The 27,455-nt window shown below is 39.1% G+C and overlaps 2 protein-coding genes across 4 annotated transcripts; both read right to left on the bottom strand.

Moving 5' to 3' along the window:
* Positions 1–1,895: 1,895 nt before the first annotated feature.
* Positions 1,896–7,857, bottom strand: npm1a (nucleophosmin 1a). 2 transcript variants are annotated; one of them, XM_070917161.1, is made up of 11 exons: positions 7,744–7,857; positions 6,280–6,359; positions 4,910–5,029; positions 4,609–4,702; positions 4,303–4,412; positions 4,159–4,220; positions 3,634–3,694; positions 3,462–3,539; positions 3,179–3,286; positions 2,991–3,065; positions 1,896–2,248 (listed from the first exon to the last, which is right to left on the bottom strand). In XM_070917161.1, the coding sequence occupies exons 1-11, from the start codon at positions 7,790–7,792 to the stop codon at positions 2,198–2,200; spliced, it is 888 nt and encodes a 295-aa protein (XP_070773262.1). In that variant the 5' UTR covers positions 7,793–7,857; the 3' UTR covers positions 1,896–2,197. The 2 variants fall into 2 exon arrangements, with proteins under 2 accessions (XP_070773262.1, XP_070773263.1); XM_070917162.1 differs by having other exon boundaries at positions 3,179–3,280; positions 3,640–3,694.
* Positions 7,858–10,255: 2,398 nt separating this feature from the next.
* Positions 10,256–26,013, bottom strand: kcnip1b (Kv channel interacting protein 1 b). 2 transcript variants are annotated; one of them, XM_070916981.1, is made up of 8 exons: positions 25,926–26,013; positions 12,872–12,996; positions 12,195–12,264; positions 12,037–12,107; positions 11,839–11,946; positions 11,647–11,751; positions 11,123–11,185; positions 10,256–10,303 (listed from the first exon to the last, which is right to left on the bottom strand). In XM_070916981.1, exons 1-8 carry the CDS (start codon positions 26,011–26,013, stop codon positions 10,256–10,258), a joined length of 678 nt encoding a protein of 225 aa, XP_070773082.1. The 2 variants fall into 2 exon arrangements, with proteins under 2 accessions (XP_070773082.1, XP_070773083.1); XM_070916982.1 differs by lacking the exon at positions 25,926–26,013 and adding an exon at positions 17,278–17,335.
* Positions 26,014–27,455: the final 1,442 nt, after the last annotated feature.

Here is a 27,455-nt window from a genome sequence, read left to right as displayed (position 1 = left end):
TCATTACAGGTATATCAACATTTACAGTGTCTCAACACTGTGTTGTATTCTGAGACACAAAATAAGAGATTAATAAGAGAGGAAATGATGTCCGACTTTTCTCCCTAAAATGTCCTTTGTTATATAATGTGCCACCAGGACATCTTACTGAGAGAAAGAGCATTATTGGGTGCAACACGACGCATGATGCAAAACCGACAGTGAGACAAATAGAGTATATAAAGAAAAAAGTAATGGTGCTATTATACTGGAAACATTTTGGCTCTGAATGAGTGCAATATGAGCTATTTAACAAACACTTTTCTACTTTCTTTTACTGTTTTTTTCCTTCATTGGTGTGATGTTGTTCAACCGTGACATCACTTGAGGCAATCAATCAGATTTCGCACAGCTCCCTCTGACAAAGCAACAAAAGGCTTTATACAACTTTTTCACATATGCAGTAATACTCCTTAAAACCTGTAAACAAATCAGTTACTTCATGATTTAAAGAGAAATCATACAAGTTAAAGAACAATACATATTTTGAGATGGGGTGCTCATTCCTCAGTGATTTGCAGAATCCCAGGATGTAATGTGCACCTTTTTAACAATCAACTCTTTAGTCAAATGGCCCTTTCTGCAGCCTCCTGCCTACATGCATATGGAGAAAGTCAAGACATTGAGGAGAGATGGCTGTGTACGTTTCCATAACGCATGCAAAGTTCAAGATATCTTGATTCTACGCTGTACAATTTCCCCCCGGGGATCAATAAAGTATTTCTGATTCTGATTCTGATTGTCGAAAGAAACACAAGGCGAGACATGTTTCTGTGCTTGAAATTTTAATAGGAAGTAGATTGTTGCACATTAAAAAAATTGAACTTAGGAAAATGGTCATATAACCGAATTTATCTTCAAAATGTGTGAAATTATCATTCTCATTGTAGAGAAACGGAACAATGGCAACACTTCCACATTTTTTAATTTAATCTTGGGATAGTCCATCCAAACCCACAGCATATTTAAAGTCTTACAAACTTACACTTGTTTCTTGAGAACATGGAATGATATTCTGCAGCAACAGGCCTCATGCATCAACGTTTACATTTTTTACATTGCTTTAATTACTTAACATTTCTGGTCAAATGAGCACAGACTGTGTGGCATCATTTAACTTGAGTACAGGTGGGAATTTCTTAAAACACTGCAACATCTGCAAATCGTGGTTTGGAAAATGACAAGCAACTCATAATGTAAAAATAAACAAACTCATTTGCAGATTCCTTCATGCATTGGGTCACTCACAGTAAGTACTTTTAGTAACCTTTGGCCTTTTGGCCTATTGGTAGTCATGGCAATACAAAGGGAAACAGTCTCCACTTGGGCCAATGACAGTGCTGAAATGTGTAGGCCGCTTCATTTGTGACACTGTCCTCCAAGGTTAATGCAGCTTGTTGTTAAACACCAAATGGTTGATCATTTCTGGACGGTAAAATACATGAAAAGTGACAAGCAAGTGTCTAATTCTGACACAAAGTTTCAAACTGAAACCAACACTTTTTTTTGTCATGGAAGCTTTACGTTAGGAATCTCACAATAGCATAAACATTCAAAACATTTCAAAAAGTGCAAAGTCCTTTTCGTTCATGTGGTTCTTGACAAATCAATAGTGATCATCGCTGTTGTCAGCAAAAAAAAATCTGCTTTACTAAAACTGACAAACTATGTGAGCATGGGTGATATTAACTGATGTTTGCTGGATTAGAAGTTTCTTGAGCTGCTTTGTTGCTAGTCTTGTATTTGCTTTGAAGAGTGTGTGATAATCTGATGCATTTTTATTATTCTGCATGATGCCAAATCAACCTCCACTGTATATTTATTTAAAAAAAGAAAACACATGAAGATATCCTCCATACTGGGGTGCCAACAATCTAGCAAGAATTTTATTTACACATTTACAAAGATGCAAATTTGTAAGTTGGTTCTCCCAGGGTTTATTTAACAAACCAAATAATTTCTCTGCCCTGATGAGAGGGTGATGGAGGAGGAGTCCACATCACCACCCCTCTCGTCTCTTCATACAGAAGGGCAGGTGGAGCTGGACTACACTCAGAATTAATGACGTGTGAGGCACAGAGTTTGGCTTCAGAGGGTTTGAGAGGTGGCTATGGGTATAAACAAGTCATAAAAAGAGATAATAAAACTACTGAGGCTGTTATTTAGCATCCTTCACCATCTGTCTCCACTTCCACAGCTCCGCAATAACCTAAAAGAAAAAACAAAAACTGTTTACATGGTGGACCAAGCATGTAGGAGGGACAAAGACATTTAAAATGTCTAATGACAAAAAGGGAACCAAAACCAAATCTGCACTGTTCAAGTTGTTTCCTGTGTAGCTTTATTTCTCATCTGCTCCTGTACATAAACAAAGAATTCTGTATTTCCTTTAACATTACTTCCACTTTGTTTTATCTAAAAAAAAATGCAGGACTTTGGTGCTCCCTAGTAGTAGAACGGAAGACTAAGACTGGGCCAGTCCCTTTTCTGCTTATAAACATATACCATCAGAATTTTAATTTGAAATATATAATTTCCCGTCTTTACTCTATGTTGAACAAAAAAAGCAAAAAAAACAACCCAAACCAAACATGCTGTAATGTCAACATCGGCAGGATTTTGAACATTTTTAATCTCAATACTAAGATCCACTATTCATATAAGACAACTGGTTAAAATTAAGACTTGTCAAATTCAGCTCATAGCAAGTACAACTTAGGACACATGACAGCTGTTAAGGAAAAGTCTATATGTGTAAGTGGCAAAGTTAGCCATGACCTGAATTCCAATTAAATAGTTTGAGGTAGGTTGAAAATGTCAAATTTAATTCTGCCAGACGTCGACTCAGGAATGAGAAACATCAGCAGTATCAAATGTGTTTGTCAGCATGACTTTCCCCAAGTGCATTAACCTTTCAATGAACTCAAAATAAACGTAAACTTGTACTGTACCTTGGCATCTACGACTCTATAACCATGCTTCACGAAGTTCTCAAACTTGGGCTGGAGTTTAGGTAATGTTACTCCCTGTAAAGAGGAAAGAACAACAAATGAGCAAATCAAAGTTGTTTTTAGTCACGCCATGTATTACCATTTTAGGGAAAAGGATAAAATGAACCGATTCAAAAAAGGACACCAACCTTCTTCATTGCCTCCACCAGCTTGGCTTTAACCTCAGGAAGTGTTAAGGCTTTGGGAGTTGGTGGAGTTTTAGGTGACTTGTCGCCTTTACCTTTGGGAGTCTTTTCCTATCAAAGAATATAAAAGACAATTTGTTAGTCTTACCAATTGGAGAAACTACATTCAATAAGATCATTTTTGAAAATATGAATATACTGACTACATCCAACAATTGTTAAGCAGAGGGCCCACATGCTATTCAGTGGATTCAAAACTGTTTAGTTTATGAAAGCAATATGTTACCTGCTTTTTGGCTGGAGTGCTGGGTTTAGGACTCTTGCCATTTTGAGCAGGGGCTTGTTTGGTTGGTGTTGGCTTGGCCTGTAACAGATAAGCAGCTGTTAGATGAGAAAGGAAGTTCTTTCAGCTGAACTACCAAAACTGTATCAAGTTACATTAATTCAGTTGTGCTTGCCTTAACAGGGGACTCTTCTTCCTCACTCTCCTCGTCATCATCATCATCCTCTTCATCATCCCTAAAAAAACAAGATTAAAACAAAAATGTCAGATAGAAAAAAAGTTGGCACAATTACATTTAGAATTGATGAAAATCATTTGCTGTCTGTAAGGATGCCAAATCAGTTTTATTAAAAGCAGTTGAGTGCTGAAACACTATCCCAGTGCCAAAATATAGCTCAACTGTTTCTCAGGTGGCAGTACAAACAGGAAGATCTACAGGCACCCCCGTAAATCAAGCTAACGTAGAAGTAACATCTATTGTAAGCTGTTAAGACATAAATGAGGAATGACTGACTTTCATAATGTTGAATTACATATTATATTTTTTGTATTATTCTAAATATCATAATTTCATTCAAAATGTGCATTAGTTTGATACAGAACAGGTTTGGATTTTAGTGTTGAACTTTTGGATCCCACTGTGTTCAAGTGCATGTCATTTCAAAGCTTAGCATAGTTTATGAATGTGTGTGACACTCACTCATCATCCTCCTCCTCGTCATCATCCTCGTCATCCTCCTCCATGTCCATTTTAATTTTTTTCTGTAAAGAGGTAAAAAGTGAGTTGTGGTCATTTGAATTTTGACAAATGTGAAACTAAAATAGTAAAGGATGAACAACAAACCTGAGACTTGAGGGCAGGAGAGGAAGCAGGTCTTTTCTTTGTTGTTCTGACATCTTCCTCCTCTTCGTCATCATCGTCATCTTCATCAAAAGACTGATCAGCCTCCATCACTTTGAGATTTAGAGAATTTAGAGATGTTAGACTATGTTTAAACACTACCACCATAACCAAATAGCTATTGCTGTGCTATAAAAAAACCCCCCAACTTATTCACACTTATAGTTACCAAAGCATGAACCCCTGCAGTACCCACAATAATCAGACAGAACCATTTTCTCTGACCAGTTAAAACATCTGTATACTCACTGACAAGGTGTTGTCCACTGATATGGATTGGACCAGGACCTGCCTTCAGACGGAAAATCGCTGGAGGTGTGATTGTAAAACCACCGAGACACACCTGCAACAAACACTCACATTAGCATCCATGTTCAGTGTTGAAAGATCCACTCTGCACTAACTGGGTGCTCTTATGGTGTGGAGTGCAATAAACATATTGGTTATTAATATTGCTGTTACACAGAGCAGCATTTACAAGAAATGGGATACATTTTTACACTTTGTTAGTATATCTGACCAAAGCAAAGACAACAAGAAGTTTACTTACACTTGGCAGGGTAGAGGGCTTAAGAGAAACCAGTGCTGCCTTGATTTTCTGACCCTCTGTGTCTTGTCCTTCCACCTCCACCATGTGAAGTTCATCTTTCGTGCTGGGGTCCACACAGGCCTGAGGGGCAAGGCAACAGTTGGCTGTAATTTTATGTTAACCTTTAGGGTGCGTTCACACCTGTCTGGTTTGGTTAAGCTCAAACAAACTCTGGTAGTTTTACCTGTTTGGTTCAGTTTGTTTGTGGTGTGATAGTTTCTAGTTACTCTGATAGTTTTTCTGTGATTTTGGCAGGAATTCAAAACATTACCATTAAATCCAACTGTCAAGAAAGCCATCTGTATAAGTGCTGTACACAACCATTCATGGGATATCATCTGGTAACCATAGTAGCATGTACTGTGCGTCATCGGATACCTAAGAAACTGGAGGTGTGTTGAGCCTGTATCCTACTCCATGTATTTAAGCAGTTCCTTTATCAAAAAGTAAAACGAGCGACAACATGCAACCGCATAGAGCAACTATCACCCCATAATATTACAGTACAACGTGCATTTTTCTCCTGTTTCTACTTGTTTGACACAATCTATAGCATTTGAGGTCCAGTTAAAGTCAAAACTATGAATACTGATGATCGTTTCTTTGTGACACCAGAAAAGATGAATAAACATATAAAGGTTCAGGCAAGTGCAGCAAGACATGCTGTCAATCATGCCGAGTTTTGATTAGGATATGAACTGGTTCAAAAAAATGCGTGTGAGGATCATTCGTAAGAAACAAAAGAGGCTGGCATGAATGACTGTTTGTACCGTAAAACTACCATGATAAATAAGTTAAACATTGACATTGTTAGAGGGCCGTTTAGTTAAGATTCAAATTGTGTTTCATTGGCACAAAAAGAAAATTCAATCACCTTATGAAACAGTAAGCTAATTTTGAACTAACTAAATTAAGTTAGCTACCAATTACATTTAAACTACAATTTAAAGTTTGGTTTCACCACTTAGAATTAATTTGCTTCATTCATATTCAGCTTCTTGTGCAACATCCAGGCACACTTATTCTCCAAATGCTGAGCGGAGGACCATTTCTCTGAGGCTGCTGATACACTGTTCATTTAGCCAGCCACAAGTCACATGACCCTTAACTTTTTTTTAATTATTTAAAAGCAAGTAATAAAGGTTTATTCAATTAACTGTCAATCTCTGTAGTGGGTGCAATAGGCTTTTACATTTTTTTTTATTAATGGTTGCACATACTGTCCGATATTCAAAAATGACATAATTGGTACACAGTGGTGAACAAATACAAAGTGGTTTCATAATGTGTTATAAGTCCCCTTTGGTTGCCTTAGATCTCAGGGTACTTACCATCCTTAGATCTAGCTGATGCTCAAAGTCATCATCCTCAGGATTGAACACCACCTCCTTTCCAGCTTCCAGAACGCATCCTGGGGGAAAAGATTTCAAATAAGACAACAACTTACACAAAGTGTCTCGACAGCAGCAGCATAAATACAGAGACTTTAATCTGTGAGGGTCATTTGCTTTGTGACTTGTGACTTCCCTGCAGTGGGTGTAAAGTGCTGTATTTCAAATGCACACAAGAGGGAGCCACAATGACAACTGACCAACAGGGAATCCCCTCAATTAGGAGCGATGACTATGAAGTAACTTCCCTGAATACTATCAGGTACAAATTCAACAACACAACTATTGGACGCACGTGGTGCTTTATAACAAACAAGTGATTTCACTGTTGGAACAATGGCAGATAAACACTAGTTTAAATGGCAAATGATCTCACTTATATAGCGCCTTTCAACCTTCACGGCTCCCAAAGCGCTTTACAGCTAAGTCTCATTCACCCATTCACTCACACACCGATGGCGTCACACAGAGACGCGAATTTAAACAAAAGTTGTATCCACTGTCAACACAATTCAATGAAATGCAAGGTCGAACTGACAAAATACATTTTTAAATGTGTGAAAAATAGTTTACTCATTTCCCTACTACCTGAAACAACTCAGAATTTGTGACTCACATTATTTCCATTCCCAGTCAAGTTCAGCAGCACAGGAGTATTACCCTATCTGTTCCTGTCTGCACTATAAAATTAAACCATGTCTATAAAAAGAAAGTAAATATAGAGTCACGAGGAGGAAAAGTTGGAGATTGAGGAAATTTGACAGGTTCATATTAATAGAGTGACTTAATAGAGTGACTTAATAGTGTGATAGCCAATACTGTCACAACGATATAATATAATGGCTAAAAAACATGAGTAGGTGTTTGCAGCGAGAGGGTCAAACAAGGTAAGGAGGTCTGCATCATTAATACGGAGGAGGAAGTCAGCAGGGTCCGCATGGGCTTGAACCCACGTTGAGATGGCTTTCCCACGCGAGCTAAAAACCTGTCAGGTCTAACTTTAACTTAAAGTCTTCGGTTAATCACAATGAGATGTAAATTAAACTATAAAAACAATTTTAACGTCTAGCGTAAAGAAAATGCTTAAATATCAACATTGTGCACGACACATGGGCGCCGCCATGTTGATAGTCAAACACGTGTATGGCTAATTCGGACTGCTCTAAAGCCGCGCTGTTCACCAGGACTCATTCAACCTCCTGCTACAATATTGGGAGGATTAAAAACGCAGGCAAGATACTACACTTTCAATTATTTAATATGACAATAGGAACATTAAGTTACCTTCCATTATAGAGGACCAAATGTAGCTAGACAGCTAAACTTAATCGTTTTCTTGTCCAGATATCAGAACATGAGGACACGTAATGTTAGACGCCTTGAAGTCACATGAAGTTATCTCACCGTAAAGAAAGGTCTGTGGCGCCATTGGTTCCTCGTCTAACCCGTTCATGTTGTAGATTAAAACGCTGACAACCTGCTGCTTGTCTGCGGAGAAAGAATACGCAAGTGCTGCTAGTAATCACTAACTAACGTGGGGCTCCGCCTCCTGTCTTCTTCTCTGTTTCATGCTGAATAGAAAGCCAACAAGAGTAACAGCGCCGCCCACTGTACCACAATGTGTACAGCACACAGCACAGCCCTTGCTTATAAAGTTTATCGCTGTATTACAATTAAGGACATACATGCATTTGGGCCTGTATCATATGTTACACCTCGCTCATTCGCTTTGATAGAAGCCATGGCCATTGAGGTTGGCAGATGGAAATAAAAAGATTGTGTGAACTCTGTCATTTAGGGGAAGTGGAAAGTGTACATACAGTGATGATTCAAGAAAAACAGGAATGGTTGTTTAATTCTGATGTGCTTACGTTTGCTAACTTTGTCTCAAACCCTGGAGAAGAAGGCAAGGTGGACTATTTAATTAGTATTTACTCTGATTTCTCTTGTATTAGTTTGATGACTTTTGTGAACAATGAAGGTCTGAAATTCTGATTGGATGGATTTGATGTGGCTTATGTGAATTTGTGGTCATTAGTAAGCCCACATGGGCTGGGCATAGTTGCATGCATGATACCATAATAAGAATGTCATTCATTCATTCATCTATTCATTCATACAGTGTGTAGGTTGTAGACAGCCATATAACTTAATCCACATTCTACATAACTTGTATGCATGTAGCTTTTCAGAATAGTTATGTAACCACAATATATAGCAATAGCAACTACCAGTTACACTACTAATTACATATGTATATGACTCACATAATGTTCCTACACATCAAATAAATCAGTGATACCTTATGCCCTGTATGGAAGCACCTGCATTTGTTATGCTTCTCCACTCATTTATTTAGGTTTCTCCTTTGATTTATTTATAAATGATACATTTTCTTAGGAGCATACACAGAATAAATGCACACAGCCATAGACCCTTAGACACACACATTTAAAAAAGAACAAATGTAAAGTAAAACACCACTCAATTTAAGAATTTACATATTTATTCTTATGGCTTAAAATTAATTTTCTGTTTTTGTGAAATGTAACAACTCCAGACCCAGATGTCATGGACCAGGGGCCGTGATGTCACACTGACGTACCATACAGCAAAGAGCTGCTCCACTGACAGCAAAAAAAACAGTGATGAATATTTTAGTGCTTAAACTACTATATCCTAGTGAGTTTTCTATTATGGTGGTGCTTTCAAACACACCCTGACTCACGGAAAAAAAACACGTGCAGGCAACTGCCCTGTTCTGTCTGTACCTGTACGTCAGTGCGACATCACAGATTTGGTTTGGGTGGAGCAGACAGTGCCAAATGTTCACTAATACAGATGGAGCTGTCCTCAGTGTCATCAAAACATTCCAAAGCTGCCTTTCAGTGGTATTTCCCTGCAAGATCATCTGAAAGTTTCTCATACCAGGATTTCATCTGAATGGCCCAGCAACTACCATCTGACTGTTTCTTGTATAGCTGCATACCTTTGAGCGAGATACAAATATTTGACTGTCATCATTTTGCAGTCTCCTAGTTACACCTTGACCACCGGTCCCCTGTGCAAATAAAGAAGTTTGTTTGATGATCACAAGCCTCTTCCCGGTGAATTATTCAACATCTTCGTTTTGCTGGCACTTGCAACCCATTTTCCACAATACTTCTTTGTTTTCTTTTTTCTTTTTTTTTTTTACATTTTTGACAACACACTGATTTGACCACAAGAAGCAAAGCAGCAGGTGAAAATATAAAAGAATGTATCAATTTCTACTCCCTTTTCACTAAAACCTGAAGCTCCAACATAGACAAAACATGTTTCCAAATTGTTTGACTTTCTACTGTAAGCTTTAGACAGACTCCTAACAACAAGCATCGGACAGACTCAGCAGGCAAGCAACAGCCAGGTCATCATAAAAGTACAGGGGTCACTGCAACAGTGAAACCAACACATTTGAAATATCTGTCAACCACTAGATGCATGAGATAAATACAGAAATCCTTATGGCCAAATTTCCATAACAAATCTGACAAATGTTTGGAGAAAAATCTAAACTTCTTGCAAAAGCATGCGATTATATTTTGGCAAAAAAATAGTTCCGCTGGTTGAACAATACCTCTTCGCTGGTTGGGAGCAGCCTTGAAATGTAGGAGCATCTTTATCTTTAACAAGTCTGTCACATCAGTCACTCAGTCACTTTGTATTGTGTGTTAAAACTCTGCAGGAAGGCTAAAATCCCAGTCCCGTCCCTTCATTCAAGTCACTGTGGGGCAATCTGGCTGCGTCCAGACCACAGCCGGATAAGATGGGAAGAGGAGGAGAGACTGGACGTATTGCACATATGCATCCACACACACGCACTCACACCAAGCCCTCTCATATTTCCATGTCTTTGTGGCCACCATCCCCTCTTGTCCTACATCACGTTTTCAAACAGCTGCATCGATCTCATCATGGTTTCATCCTGCGGAGAGAGAAGACAAGTAATCATGACAGAATGATGCAATTAACTAGCAACGTACTGCACCCCTGCATATAGTAATGTATAGTCAGCCATGCTGTTTAAGCTGCATGAAGACAGCAGCTTACAGAAATATAACATCATTTTTCTTTGCACATTAAACAGGTAATCAGTATAACTCTGGGGGACATGTTGATGTTTGGATGCCTTAGGTCTATATTCTTTGTGATGTTTAAGTCTATTTTATCTGCATGCATATAGCCTGATTTAAACTTACCAATTTAAATATAATGCACATTTGTGTATTTAGAACATGTGATAAATCATATTGTCATGTATTATTTGCATTCTCAGTGTCATTGTTATAAATGTATTTGTTTTATTATTATTATTCCATTTTTATGATGTACATATATTGTTTTTTGTGTTTTGCAAACTTTTAGATGTACATGTAACAAAGTATTCTAAGCTCAAAGGTCCACTTACTAGCTTTCAGAACTTTAAACTGCATTGCATGCTCTTCTTTATGGGTGACAGCTCCAAAAGCTGGTAAGTGAACCTTTGTGCTTAGATTAAATGTTACATATTGTTTCCCAAAGGTCAAGAACTAACTTCCATTCTCAAATTTTACATGTATTTTTACATACATATAACAAATATGTATTGGAACATCTCTAAGTAACTGTAGGTATATCTGTTTCTTTATATGTTCTTTGCACTTTGAAAGTTGACAACATATGGTTGAATGTTTTTACATCTCTTTACATATTTTATTGTTATTACATATGGAAATAGACAACTCAGATGTAGGATAATACATACCTCCTGGCAGGCTATGACAAACTCCTCTAAAGTCACCACTCCATCTTTGTTTTTATCCATTTTCTGTAGAAAAAACAATGTCATGTCATGTGAATCAGTATCAAATAGAAGCAAATATTGAATATGTTGTTGTGGAAATGTGTTGTGAGCTCATGTTGCAGTGAACTGAAACTGAAGAAAACTGTTAACACTATAGAACACAAAATAGAGAATAATAATAATAAAAGGTTCAAAATACTGAGTTGCTGTATGGACCGCAGGGACTGGGATTGCTAATGATATAAACCTTTATAAGCCTTAACCAAACTATGTATAAACTATGAAAACTATGTAATATATACAAAGTGTCTCAATAAAACCAAAGAGGTTAATTTGGGAAGCTACTGGGGTATGATAAGAGGCATTAAGCGTCAGGTTATTTCCCTCATGCTGTGTAAACACAATGGGTTTAAACTCCACTGTCAGTGTTAACAAGGATGTAGATTTCTGACTCTTATTTATGTTAATCTTAAGGCATAATGAACCTGAAAAAAGGCGTCCACGTGCTGCTGCGGGACGTCTCCCTTTAGGGCCGGGTAGGTGTATTTGCCCATCATGTCATAAATGGCCCTCACAATATCAGTCATTTCCTGAAAGATGAGAAGATTCACATTGTGGTGACACATAGACTTCAGACGACCCACAAAAGACTGTGGACATTCTGACCACAGTCTCACCTCTCTGTTTATGTAGCCGTCTCTGTTAATGTCGTAAAGGTGAAACGTCCACTCAAGCTTTTCTCTCAGTGTTCCTCGCAGCAGAATAGACAAGCCCATCACAAAGTCCTGGCAGCAATGAAACAGAGGACAAACTCAGATTCTCAAAGCGTCGTCGCACATGAGCTAAAGACATGAGAATTGCAAAGATGTCTTTACCTTAAACTTAATGGAGCCATTGTTTGTAGTGTCAAATGCATTGAAAAGATAATGTGCGTACATGCTTGCATCTGTAACACACACAAAAACAGAATGCGTAAGGTCTCCTGCTCTCACAAAGCTTCACAGAGCAATGAAAGAGAAATATTGCACTTTACCTCCATGAGGGAAGAACTGTGCGTAAATGTGTTTAAATGTCTCCTCATTTACCACACCACTTGGACATTCCTGTGGAAAACAAAAGATCAAAACATCAATGTTTGTTGGAAGAATTCACTGTGCTGCCTCAGTCATGAGACCCTAATCATATTTATTTGTTTGATAACATTATTTTACTCTGACACAACTCAGTTGTCAACTCAATACAGTCAACACTATATTTACTTTCAGCAGAAATAAATAGTTTCCAGGAACAGTCTTTAGTTTGGGATACATCAGCTGCAATTAAAGATGGTTTCAGGAAAAAAATATATCTGTACAGTTATTGGATGTCCCTTTGGTAATCCCCTGACTTGTGATCTCGAGTTTTAATTTGTCTACTTTGGTTTATTATAACTAAATATTGGCAAAACTAACAACAGTCACATCAGTCTCAGCTGGTCTTTGTGTTTCGTGCTAATGTTAAACAATAAACTAAGATAGTGACCACGGTAAACATTCGCCTTTACCTGCTAAACATCAGCATGTTAGCATCGTCACTGTGAGCATGTCAGCATGCTGATGTTTGCTGTGCCTAAGTACAGCCTCATAGAGCCACTAGCATGTCTTGATCAAATAGGAACGAATGCCCTGTACCAAAGTAATGTAATAATAAAATCAGAAAATGTGTCATTACATTCTTGAAACCACGATAGAGGATCTGCAGCTCCTGCTTGGTGAAGTTAGTTTGGGCTTCCAATTGCTCGAGACCCTCTGGCCTGTGACACACCGTCGTCATCTCGAGCTCATCATCTGTTTTATCTACAGGGAAGAGAACGAGAGAGAGAGACAGGAAGAAGAATGGTTATTACAGAGAATCATGTCAACATCTCTGCTCTTCCCAGTCTTTAGAAATATAACAACTGTAACACACAGGGACGACACAACTCAGTGAAGCTTGAAAATGTCAAGTCGGCAGGAAACATATCGGAATTTTCATTAGACAGCAGAAAAGAGCGCTTACGGAGATAGCAAGCAAAGCAGCAGCAAAATAAGACGCAAAGAGAATCACATGGAGGTAAAAAGAGAGAAAAGGCTGGATTTGAGAAGAACCACATGTACTTCACAAATAGATCTGCCCTTAGGAGTTGAAGGATTTTATTAATGGCAACATGGCGCTCAGTATCGGGGGCTGTGGAGATGGATGGTGGTTAATGATGTGAAGAGTTCTGGTCCTGCTGCAGGGCAAGTGTTTGTCTATAACTGTCTCCAGCTACAGGGCACTGCTAACATCCCAACATCCGGCAGTGGACACAATCCACACGCTCCGGTGAGTTCTCAAACATGAGCAAACATCCACGTAAGCAGCCACATATATTGCTCTCTGGAAGGCTTTTATTGCATTCACCGGCAGTGGCCGAACATTAGAAAAAATGGCGAAGAAACAACATGGTGGTCTCAGTAACTTGGTCCCTGAGATATAAGCAATATATTTTGCTGTTTTTGAGACCAAGTGATATTATATGCTATATCCTTGGATGAATGAATTGAACACAAAGATCAAAACCCCATTAAATCCTGCTAAATTCCACAATAAAAGCTGACCAGCAAGCAATACATTAATGACTTGATGAATGTTCACATGTATGCACACACGTGAGTCCAAAAAAGCTCTGACGCCGTGTCAGCATCAAATGGCTCAGTCAGCCTCTAAGAAAAAGAGATTAAAATGAATATGATTCTCCTGCTTTTTGGATGGAGGTGATGACTCATTCATTTCGGCCCATTCAGCAGTGGTGTCAAGATTAATCCCCAGCACTGAAACTGTATCTGGTGTCATTCATCATCTGCCACAGGCGACCTTAATTAGAATTTTATATCAAATATCCTGTTGGCCGTCCAACTTTTTAGCAGTTCCTGGAGGCTTCGACCGCATGCAGTGATGAGCTCTGAAAGTGAGCTCTGATAAGCTGCATTTGCGTCTTTGTACAAGAATAAGTGCCTCTACTTTAATCTTTGAATCATGTTCATCTGGATCCAGCTTGTTATTTATTAGATATCAGTTTCGATCCATGCTGAAAGGCCTCAGCTGTCAGTACACCACTTGCAGCTGTACACATGCGTTCGCTGAGATCACACAGATGTTCTCAAGGCTTACAAATGTGTAGGTTACATACAATATTTATGAGACTACGCCATTAGCTTTATGCTAATTTAAGTTTGAAAGAGATCCACATGCAAACTATACGAATAACCCACAAAGATGCTATGCCAGTTAGTTATTGTGAAATTAGCATATTCTGCAACAGATTTGTTGACCTTTTTCACATATTCTTTTTAGGCCCTCAAGGTTTTGTTTATTCTACTGAATGCTGAACTAGTGTGGAATATTTACTGTCAGTTATCAGCTGAACATACAGTGTGTGGTTATGTGTTGCTTTCTCTCAATCTTCCCTCCATCTTCCTCTGAGCTGCTGCTCCTCCTCCCTGACTCATGTTGTCATGGTGATAGACAGCCAGTGGTGGGCATACTGGATCAACTGATTCAAAAAAAAAAACAAAAAAAAGGTGTCAAACACATTTCGCACATGTATTTTCCCTGTGAATAAAAGCCCCTCCACACATAACAGCAAACATGTTGTTTTGTTGTACTTGTGTGCATGTATTTATTTGCTTTCCTGCAAATGCGATAGCGTGATCAGAAACAGATGAAATGAAATGAGGGTGAGAAAAGGAAACAGGCAGAGGTGTTGATCAGAGGAGGGGTGAGACATGAGTTGGGGAGGGAGACAGGAGGTGGCAGAGTGTGAAGAAAAGAGGGGAGAGAAAGAGATCAATACAAGGCAGAAAAGAAGCACACAATATGTTTGGAGGACATGAAAAATTGGATTTAGTGAAAGACAAACTCTAAGCTATTGATTTCGGAAGCATGATGAGGAAAGGGACATATTGATTTTGAATTTGAGGTTTACGAGTAACTACCAGCTTTTGACTACCTGGGGGTTTAAACACTTACTGAGAATAAAAATCTCCTTTACAGATGATCTGATTACCACATTATGTGATATATGATATCTCATTAACGTAACCCTAACCCTAATTAGTGACGTCTGTGAAGTTGGATTACTGACAGGAACCATGGGAATAAAACCAATAAATAAAATAGATATAAAGTAGAAAACCAAAGATTTCAGTCAAAGCAACTTTTACTCAAGTCAAACCCTGTCACTAACCTTTCTGACTTTCTGACTAACTCCTAAAACGTGAATTATTTACAAAAATAACCAATAAATAACAGAAGCAACTGTTCAGTGAGCTCTTCACAGCCTCTTCCACCATTAAGTAGAATGGGACACTGACTTCGATGCTGAGATGTACATTGGATTGCCATAATAACACACTACGAAGCAAACATGACAGCTCATTTTGCTTATAAGAACCAGGCATAATGATATGTTGATTGACAGTGAGATAGGTTTATTGATTCATTTGATTCAGCAGTGAGCGGCGTTCTGCTGGGACCGATAGGGTAAACAGGTTTAATGCAGTAATTTACTGGAGTGAGCTTCAGAAGTGTGGACAGAGCCAGGCAAGCTGCTTCCTCCCTGCTATCGCATCAATGTTCTCATCTCACTCTCGACGAGAAAGGCATTAAGTGTATATTCCTTTATTTTTAACGACAAAGACGGTTATTTCAGAATGACAGCAATTACTTTCTGTCTTCTTTTACCACATTTTTTTCCCCCACATTCATGTCATGGAATGACAGCAGCTGTTGCTTCAAATCTTCAGTCTATGCATTGACTTTGGTCTGTGGCCTCTTTACAAACTTGTGTTGTGATTCCTGACAAACCAGACACCACAGACATATCAACACAAACAGCAAGTCCTCCAGACAGAAATAACAGGCATGTTCTTGCCTGGTTTTTCACATACACAGTATATTTTAATTATGCTCAGTGGTCTACGACATCGCATTATATATACTTAGCTTTCTAACTCAGACTTATTTTTATACTGCTTTGACCTTCCTCTCTGCCCTGTTTCCTGCTCCTGTAATACTCATTTTCCCTCCCGGGGATCAATAAAGTCTCATCTATCTTGTCTTATCTAAAAAAACAGGATGACCTCAGCGCATTTTGTCCCCATTTTGCTCAAAGGGTTTCTATCAAAAGAAGGATGACTGATTCCATCTCATCTGCGCAAAAACAAGCACCACCCTCGCCTTGTGGGGTGTTAGGTCTAATGTCAGAGAGTAATTGCTTTGTTTGCTGGTTCATCTATTTTATCTCTATTTCATGATGCTATGAATTCATCATTTATCCTGGCCGAGTATTATTCACACTCTCCTCTTATGCCCCTACAACCCAGTCTCCATGACAACAAGGATCTCAAGCATAAGGCCAGGGAGAGGTATGATATGTGAGCTGCCTTTTAATTCACATGCTCTTGCCTCGTTCACTCCCCCCTTTCTCTTTCACTCACTCACTCACACATTCAAAAGGCAACCATACACGCGCAACACAAACAGACGCGCGCACACACACACACACACACACACACACACACAATCATAGAGTCAGGGGCAGTGGTTTTGCTCTCCAGTTATTTTCAAGGACGTCCTACTTCATGGCATACTGTAATCTCTCCATCATGACCACAGTACGTTAAGCCTCACACCTCCTCTCGCTTGATCCCTCACAATTCTGCTGCCACTTCCTTCAGTGAATATTTGTACATTTTTATTTTAAAAATAGCTACTCTTATTTTCTGTTCTTCTATATATAAAAAAATTGCATCAATGCTCTTGGTTAATGTACTTTACAAGTAAATGCATTAGCCGGTCTATCTTGTTCAATAATTTATAGTCACTCCACAGAAATATGGCAAACATATGAATATTATTGTTTATGTTAGATGTGCAACACATAGAAAATAACAAACACAATTACAACTGGTCCAAATTATTCTCTTTTATGTATTATCTGTTTTCCTTCTGTGTGTATGTGTATTATCTCTCTCTGCTCTCCTTTCTCAGTTTAGCCTAGCTTTCTGTTGCTCTTTTGTCTTCTCTCCATCTTTTTCTGACTGATGTTGACGTACCTCTAGATGGTCTCCTCTGCTTGGTTTGCATGGTCAAAGTGCCCACCACTGCACCCATGTTGTCACCGTGGAAACCAGCCTGGTCAAACAACCCAGAGAGTAAATAGTCCTCTATTTGTTTCACGGTTTTGTCAGCCTGTCGTTCTGTCTTTATCTGCCTCCACAGCTCTGTATCTTAAAGGGGCTTTGCCCCTGTTGCTTCTTCTCACTGGCTTCAGATCTGTCACTGAGGGACGACTCTCTTCTTTGAGCTGATTCTCTTGGATTTCTGATCTCTTTCTCCAAACACACACACAAGCTGCTCCTGCCTTTCTGCGCCACTCCCTCCGTTCTGTGGCTCATTCTACTCATCTGTCAGTCTTTCCCCCTCTTTTCTAGCTCCCTGCCTCCTCATGCCCTCATGTTACTGTGGAGTACCGACGCTGTACTCAGTAATAGCACCACTGACAAGTGAATGGGAGCAGGTGAAGGACATGCATTTAAAGCAGATAGACCTCATTACTTATCTCTCTCTTTACTGCCCTAACACACACACACACACACACGCACGCGCACACACACACACACACACACACACACACACACAACTCAACCCAATGGTTGCTCCCTGATGCATGGTTTGTACCATAATGAGCCTGTAGATATATGTTATATGTTATCTCTCTTATTCTAATGTGGAGGGCGTGATATTTTACTGTGGTACAAACAAGAACAGAAGTGTTTAATGGTGTCAATGTATTTTCACGGAGCAGCGTCAATTTAAGAAAATGACTGTGTGCTTTGGGAGAAGGAAAGCAGTGGGAGTGAGTGATATTTATTTCCCTACGAGTGCTGCGCATAAAAAAAGTTGCTGGAAGCAAAAGCAAACATTTATTATATTGTTAGGGCTTTTTTGACTTATATCATTCACTGTGGTAAAAGCAGCTAATGACTAAAAATTCAACTCAGACAGGATATTACTACAGTCTTTTTTATGAATTGATATGTTATTTGACATATAGTGGGCAGTTGAAGATTCAAATTCACAATGATTTAATCTGAGGTAACTGCGACTGCTTTGGGCTATGTGAGGTCCCTGCACAGGAAATGTGAATGTCTTTTTAAATATTCCACTGACTGCGGACCAGAAATGTAAATGCTCCCTCTGCCTCACTCTTTCTGTGTGTGTGTGTGTGTGTGTGTGGAGGGGGGGGGGGGGGGGGGGGGGGGTTTAAACCTCTCTTGGTTTAAAAAATTCATGGACTTGCCATTTTTTTCAATACCGCTTCAGCTTTCTTGTTTCTTGAAAGTTGCGTTAGGCTTCCTGTGTTACAGCTTTAAAAAGAGCAAAGAGTATGTGGAAGGAGTGTGATGACATTGACTGGGAAAAAATACAGAAAAAATAGAGGCTAAACTCTGTAGTCTTTCATAAACTGAATATTTTTTCTGTCATAGTTATGTAAGCCTTGGAAACTTGCCTTATCCCGCCTACACTGCTTGAATAGCAGAGCACTGCACAGAACTAAGTATATATTCAAATGGAGTTTTGTGTGTTTGTGTGTGTGCGTGTGGTTTGCTGGGGGCCTTGCCCAGGTGGAGCTGATGTAAGAACTTAACAAGCACTGATTAATTAAACATAAAGTCATGTATAATTCTATATACACTTCTCTCACGTTAGGTGTCCTACCTTTTGCTTACAGTCCTGTTCCTTCACTGTGTGCATCCCATTCCTCCAGTCAAACATCGTCACACCAAAACAAAGAAGTGACCTTTTCACCTTTACAAATCATTTAACACTTCATTCCATGCAGTGATTTCCCTGCACGTTCTATCAAATATTCATTACTATTACTTCCTGGAAAAAATCAGCACAGTCACTTCATCTCAGACTGGAGAGTGTAAATAAAAATTCAGTGATATCACAGATGTTTAAACAATCTTTCCCCTCCACTCCTCCCAATATAAATAGAAATAAGCCCCCTGACACATAAACGCACACATACAAACACTTGCAGATGGAGAATTAAGTATTCAGATTACGATAAGGAACCCGTCGTAATCCCTTTGACAGATGTTTGCCATCTGGAACTGCCTTTCTGCACCATATCACCCTGCACATTGACAAGCACCAAGGACACTGCACTGCAGTCTGACTTCATAATCTCTTCATTATCTTTTAACCACTTCATGATCTGCACAAGTTCACTCACCGCCACCAGACAGCACTATCCAGTCTCAACCGTGTTATAGGCACTGTTGAGAAGGTGAAAGATAAATGGAAATAAGAATCAAGACAAAATGAACACGTTTGTTCAACAACAACAATCAATATGCCGATTCACATCCGTGATAATCAATAGATGACTTTCTTTGTCAATGACTTGTTTACTTTAATTTCTGAATTCCCTCCACTCTTTCGATCTCCCACTGTGTTCATCTTCCATGTGATTTGTAAGAATACATAACACTGATTCATGAACGGCCATTTAAGTCGTTAAGTAACTGAGACTGTGTCCTCATTTTCCCTTCTGACTGAAACCGTGCTTTAAATGTGATAAAACGCAATTATGCATTTTTTTTCTAAACAACTGAAATTTGGAAAAGGTGGGAAAGGTTATATGTTCATGAGGGGGAAACTGCAATCTCTGTGTCTGGCAGTTTCAGACCTGATACAGTAAGTGGTTCTTAGTCTTGTTATGCAAGAGCTCCCATCAATGAATTATTTCATCTCTACTGCTCCCTTCTTGACCTTAACATTCCTCTATCACCTGCAGACTGCACATCAGAACTATTTGTGCTTTAAGAGATGACGAACGTGGATTTGACAAAGAGAAAAAGATGATGAATCAACGTATCTGGCTCAGTTTAACATATGAAATGAATGTATATACTCTATACATACTGTTCAGTTGGAGAAAATAGTTAAGTACCTGGGACATTTTTGGAATGACCTTTGACCTATTGACAGTTTACATTTATCTTCATTTTATACAAATACATATAGTGAAAATGCGGTTATAGTAATTGATTAAATTACTAAATTAAATTAAGTACAAGCTGCTTTTCTCTGTTTCATATTTTTCCAACTGTAATAGTTTCAGGTCTGTTTGACTGATTTTGTTTAACTGGTCAGACCAAGCAAGCCATTTGAATTCAGCATTTGGCCCAATCAATGGAGTAATTGAAAAAAGCTTCCTTAATTAGTAATTTGGTAATTTACCCCCCATAGTTTGTTATTTGAAATGTATATCGTAACAAATATTACTTTTCTATAGCAGTAAGAGGTTTTTCAAAATGCTGATTTTTAAAAATTCCTTTGGTGGAATTGAACAACAACAAAATAGAATGTACATCTTTTCTTTTGTCTTTGTGCTGTATTAAAATGTATATTAAAGTATGTTGATTTAAGGAGATGCTAAATTGAATTAAATTGTACAAAAGCTGGGAGCCTGGAGTAAAAGTCCTGTTCTCTTCCACACTGTACTCAGACTCAACTCAACTTCTTAGTGAATCAATGTTTGTTTTGTTATGCTGTGGTGTTACCCTATGAACAGCAGGTGGCAGCAGAGTACAATATTTCCTGATACGATCAGCAGCTTGGGTCACCACTGCAAGCTCACATTGCTCTTGACTAAATATTAACATGAGGAAAAAATAATAGCACCATATGAAGATAGGCATAGGCCATAGGCGGAACCTACAGTACCCTGCTTGAATACTACACATCACCCCACCATCACCATACTGTTTACTGCACCAAATACCTGTCTATCAAGAGGGGATTCTGTGTGTAAATATCAGATAGTAAGACAATGAGGCTGGAAAGACTTAATGTGGAGAATGAAACACACGGAGGAGGCAAGAGACCAAAATAAATTGAGAAGAAGACGGTTACATAAAAGTGTGCAGTGAGGTGATGTAAAAAATTAAAAGCAGAGACACACACTGTCGGCTCCAATCCGCTGCTTCCACGACCGCAGAAGAAGAGAAAGAGATGGAGAGGAGAAGGAAGAGAGAGAGAGTTTTTTGGGGAGAACAGTTCACAAATGCTGGGTAATGTTGGGTAATCCTGCCATACGTGCAGGTCATATGGTAGAAGTACACGGGACATAGATCTGAATCTGTCTCCGCAGTGGGGGATGATGTGACTCTTGCTGCAAGGTTATGCACTTAGAGGACACATGTGACTTGTAATAGCGAGGGACAGGTTCAGGATGGGGCGGGAAGCGCATCATGAGACTATGCAACTTTTGCTGAATAGTGGTCACAGTGGCTACAAACTATGGGATAATGCGAAATGCTAAACTACTTTTTAGCATTTAACTAAAATGCCAAGCTATTTGTAACAGTAGCCCCAATGAACTGACTCCATACAGTCCGTTACACAACAATGTTTGCCTCAAGTTTGCTGACATTAGCCACCATAAGCTACTGGTCATAGGGCGTTTTGTTTGTTATGAACTGAGCTTTTCATTTGCAAGTGAAGAATACCTGATTTGTTCTTGTCCCGCTTTAACACAAGATGCTGTCAAGGGAGTCAGAACTATTTCAGGGTCATTACATTTACTAACTGGGTTTAACTACCACGTTTACATTTTAATATTCAGTTATCACTTTTTGTTTAGTAGTTAGTTTTGTCAGACTCTCACATATGGAAACGTTAATACTTGGTTTAGGGGTAATAGTGTTGATGCTAGTTGCTCAGTGGCTCATTTAGCTGCCAATGCTAACTATGAATAGATAGCCATTAGTGTATGAGTATTAGCCTTACATTGCACAAGCTGATGATAAGTATTTACATTACACAAAACAGTACAGTAAAGCCCAGCTGGTCCAAGTTACGCTTTGCCTGGACTTTCCCCAGTTTGTGCCTCCTCGATTTCACAAACAAATGTACCTGGCGATCTTTGAAAAAAATGTCTTTTGAGTCCTCAGACTCTTCAAACCACCTGAATGAGAAACAATGATTGTTTGTATGATGAAAGAGATTTCTGTTTCGCCAAGTTGTGTCTCTTTTTCCTAATACATTCATTGGAGGTGATTGTGGGCCTCTCTATTTTCCTTTCAACCCAATTGATCAGGCAAAAAAATACTGTTTTCCAGTCTACAATTCAAATACACCTGTACAGTTATAAGCCAGACACATTGTCAGTCACATCCCCGAATGAAACTAGGAGCTTTGCATGCATACACTGTCTTGATAGAGTTGTTCGGCTGCCATTATAAAGAAATCAAGCAACAGTTGCTTTTTTAGGGAAAGAAAAGGTTTTTCTCAGATAATACAACAGCTACAGCATCCAATTTCTCTTTTGTTTACAACAAAACAGTTTTCAAAAGCAGAACTATGCGACACAAGAGTATTTGTTGAGTTCAAAAAAACACTTGAGGACAATAAAATACATTAGCCACAGACATGGACCTCAGAATAACAGCGAGTGTAAGTCACCTTAAGGCCTGAGGCATATCACCCCCCTGTTTCCCCAACTCTGACACTACAGCTTGCAATGTTTAAAGGTCTGAAAATGAATATGCATGCTGCATGCATTTGTAAGTAGAGCCTTTCAAAGGTGAACAGGCAGAGTTTTATGGTTCATGTCACAAGTGTGTGCAGGCAAATATGCATAACAAACCAAACTACTGGAGATACGTGTGGGTTGGCGATGAGGGACTTATGTTTTTCAGCCTACCTGACATGCTTGCGTGTGTGAAGCTGAATATGCATGTGTGTGCATATTTTCATGTCTTCTCCCATGCATATGATAGCATGCAGGTCCTCTGCACAATCTGCAGAGCAGAGATGATGCACCGAGACATGATTATGAGTGAATTGTGCAGAGAAAAGTTTCACTCTACAACGCACTACAACCACAATGAAAAAATAAAAACTATTGTATTGACTCTTTCAATTCTGATGTTTGAACGTCTTATATGTCTTCATGCCCAAAGATTATGTATTGTTTTCCATGTTGCATACCACTGTTTCACATGACTACTAAAGTTAGACGAAACTGATCAGTGCAGAGAGAAAGATAACTGGCATCTGCAAATAATGACAGTATTGAGCTCGAGAGGTGTCATGACAAAAAAACAACAAATTTGTGCTCTCACTTATACTCTCCATTTAATGCTGTGTGCGCACGGATTACTTAATTTGTGCTCTTGATTTAGTAATTCCTGTGTGCGTATTACTTATGTCGTGCTCTGGATTTGATAATTTGTGTGCATAGATTTCTTGATTCCTGCTCTCGATTAAATATTGTTGTGAAGCAGCCACTTTCAGGCTCTATCTCTTGCTCTCACGCTGTCTAAACAAAGCCAGAACGCCACCTCTTAATGAAGATCATGCAGTAGGTGTGCAGATCAACTGCTGCCTCAGGACAACGTCTGAATGTCAGGGGGTTTTTATTTGCCACATTATTACTGTACTTTAGTAATTAATCCAAGCAATTGAAGACTAGTCCCTTGCCGTGAAAGTAGGTTTGGAAATGTTCCGCTATTACTTTGTTATATAAAAGGATGGATGGTCCAAAGTGTCACCACAGATATGTGGTACATCGCATGACCTAGATTGTCAACCCATGCAGCCATAAGTAGGCTGTATTATTTCAAGAATAGCACAGAAGCTGACAAAGCCACCAGTTTAGAGCGCACAGTTTCACTCTCAGCAGGTCTGTGAGAGTTTGGTCTCTAGATCAGAATGAACGTTAAACCGTACAGATGAAAGTTGGATGGATTTCTGCTTTATATGGGCAGCAGTGATATTGTTTGTTATGTCAGTTGTATATTAATATTAACTTTGACTGAAACTGTAGAAAATACCTGAATAGGATCATCAAACTGTGGCTCTTTTTGAGTGTTTGCTCTGTCAAGTTTGCTTCAGTGCCCTGTAAGAAATCAATTCCTGGCAGTGGATATGCAATGCACATGATTTAGAGCAAGATAATAAGAGTATAAGCAGAGAGAATGAGCAGCAAATGGTGGAAAAAATTAGACAGAAATTCAGTTTAAGTGAAGCATTGCCTGCACAAATATTTCATAATATGCCATATTTGTGTGTAGGTTTAATTCTAAATGTATGTCAGACCAGAGGTTTTCCTGGAAGTGACAGCAGATCTGTGTGTTTTATCAGACTTGCAGCCGCACTCTGACTTTGTGACTCAGCATTTGTTTTATGCTGTGAAGGTGAAAAGTAACTTTCAGCCAAAGGGCGATGGAGGTCGCCAGGAGAAAGAGAGCCAGGGCTTTTAGCATGAAGATGATGAACACGACAAGAGGTTTAGAGCGCATTGCATCTGTTGCTTAAGGGGCAAATCGAACAAACCCTTCCTTTTTAACACCCTTAATGGCAGTTCGCTGCAAACAAACGTGCATTATTAACAAAATGAAATACATGTCCATCACACCCTTGGTGTTACGCACCCTTGATGTGATGGACATGTGTTTGTACATGTGATAATGAATAGAACATGTTGCTGTGCAAGCTAGAAGTGTTAAATGGTGTACTGGTGGTAGGTACAGTTAAGGTGGAAATAAATGTGTCAAAATAAAAGCATAAATAGCCAATCATTTTGAAATAGGACAACTTAGTGTGGCAAAGTTGATTAACCTTTGAATATATTATCTATAAGTCAAATTATAGCTATTCTTCTGGAAGCGATGCAAAATCATGTGCAGTGATGGTCTCTTAGCCTTAAGGTTTCCAACCTATTTGGCTTGTGACCCCTTAAAATGAAGCAAAGGCATGTTATGACCTTTACATTACAGGTTATGGCGTCAGTGTGTACATGAATTGTGGAACTGCGAGCAGTTCAACCAAAGAGCAAATTTTCCTTCTGAGATTGTTTCATTTAATTGTTTTTGAAGCCCGAAAGAGGTGAAAATATCTGGTGATTTACAAGGAAAAAAATCATTTGAGAAAAGTCATAGATATTAAACATAATCACCCCCTTATATTTATATTTATGAGGGGTCACAAGACGGACCCCTGGGGTGGGTGTGTAAAAGAACCACAAATCCTCTGTCCTTATTTGGCTCATCTGACCTGATGGCTTAATATAGCTGCCACCCACACAGCACCAGTTACAGCGTATCATACTATTCCAGTGTCTAAAACTCAACAAATGTTTATACACAGAGACTTTAGCTGTTCAAGCTCAGTTACGCAAATATTCCCTGATTGGCACCAGAAGCTCCTGTAGCTGGCAGAATTGAATTCCACATCACACCATGTTACAGTAAGGGCGCGGTGTCTTTCTCAAGGACACTCTGACAGGACTTATGACTGCTGATGAATAGTCTACACTTGGGCTGTTGTGGGAATTGAATGTTGACCTGGACCACATGGCAACACATATCACAATACATGAGAACTTAATAGTGGCATGCAAAGGGAGTATATTTGGAAAAGAACGCTAGGAATAATTCAATTAATAAAAGTTGTGAGTCTTAAAGTGAAAATGTTTCAAATAATTGAAGTTGGTGGGACTTTTGACTTTCGTTTTTTGGGTTTCAAGACACTCTAATATCCGTTAGATGTTGGGTGTAGACATCTCACTAACACACATAGTATCTAATAAAATACAAATGAAGAAAAAGTCAAGAACTGTGTAAATGTACATTTAAGTGAGAGAAGTACAGTGTATCTGCATGAGAGTGAAAAGCCACAGTACCTTTTGTGAGGGTTCCTGAGACCAGTCTCTGCAGGGACTGGATTAATTTGAGCACCCCCTGTCTGCAGCGGCTGGTACAGCCAGCCATCCTGAGATAGTGGAAAAACTGTCTGCTCCAATGTATCTCAAAAAAAAAAATGTCTTTCAGGAGATATTGCTATAGTGTGGGGAGCACACTATTCTTCTTATTGCAAAGAAGAATCTGCCTCAGTAGTTCTTGTGATGTGACATCTTAAGGTCCTTTAAGGAGTCCCTTGTGGAGAAAAAAGTAAAAACTGGGATAAACAAATATTCACCCGCAAAATGAAGCTTGGAGTGTAGTTTAAAAACAAAACAGTTACACCAGAGTACCCGTTAACTCAACCACCATTCACACAAGTACATTTCAGTCAGTCAGAAACTGATGCTCTCACACTCATAGGAACAAACACACACACAAAGACACACTCTGTGATGAAGTTCAGAGGCAGGTGTTGAAATGGTGCTAGAACAGAGTCAGATGGGCAGAAAGGTTGATTGGAAATTAAAAATCCAGACCTGAATGTCAATATTTTAAAAAAGCAACGTTGTGTCCCACAGACCAAACTGAGGCAGAAGATAAATGATTAAATGGACAAAAGTGGAACGTGAAGAGCCGCGTGCCCTGGAAGTTCTCTTCGTCCAAGAAGAAGCCGCTCACCTCCTCTCTGTACTTCTCTGATCACTCTTTTCTCCTCCTCCTCTTTGTCTTGTCCTGTCTCTTGTGGTCTTGTGAGATAGCAGTTTCTCCTCCAGTATGGATTTCGGTGTGAGGTTTTCCTCTGAGCTGCAGTGGGAACCCGCGGCTGAGGTCTGTGGAGGAGCTCTGCTCTGGTGCTCTCAGCAGATCCGTACTGCAGAGAGTGCCAGCAGCCACCACTGTACCCGCCCTCTCTCCTCCGAGCTCCCTCCTCCTGTCTTGCATTTGTGCTTCCTCACTCTTAATCTGCTGTTCTTTAGTTGCATGATCTATGATCCAGTAAATAGCAAGGTGTGAAAAAAGGTTTAAGGTTGGTGGTTCATGAGGCTAGAGCCCAGATCCACGTGGCAAATGAATTTAGTCAAGTTTTTATTTACTATCAAAACATATTCTCCCCATTGTGATAACAAATGCTTTACATATAATCACATGACAGTCATTCAATTTTACTGTGAAATTGCACAATATTATCATGTGCTTATGGTGTACTTGGACACATCGTCAGTGCTCTAATAGTCTTTTTTGCAAGAGGTCATGTAACAGCTTGAAGTTAACATCAGTAATACAGTCTCCTGTATTAAATCACTTCGTCTTTATGTCTGCCTTAAGAATGACATTTAAGGCTTTTCTGTACTTTCTGTGAGATGTTTTCTCCATCTAAGTCACATAAGAAGAGAGAACTGCTCCACAAAACCTCTTCTTTTTACATCTAAGCTGTCCTGGACAAATGGCTGTCTACATCAATAACATTACCATCATAATTATTATCTGTGCAGCTACGGCAGGAGAGCACACCTGTAATCCTGGATGCA

This window comes from Enoplosus armatus, chromosome 13 (genome assembly GCF_043641665.1).
Source record: "Enoplosus armatus isolate fEnoArm2 chromosome 13, fEnoArm2.hap1, whole genome shotgun sequence".
NCBI classification, from domain to species: domain Eukaryota; kingdom Metazoa; phylum Chordata; class Actinopteri; order Centrarchiformes; family Enoplosidae; genus Enoplosus; species Enoplosus armatus.
The sequence above is the reverse complement of the archived record's forward strand: the minus strand, read 5'-3'. Positions and strand labels throughout refer to the sequence as shown.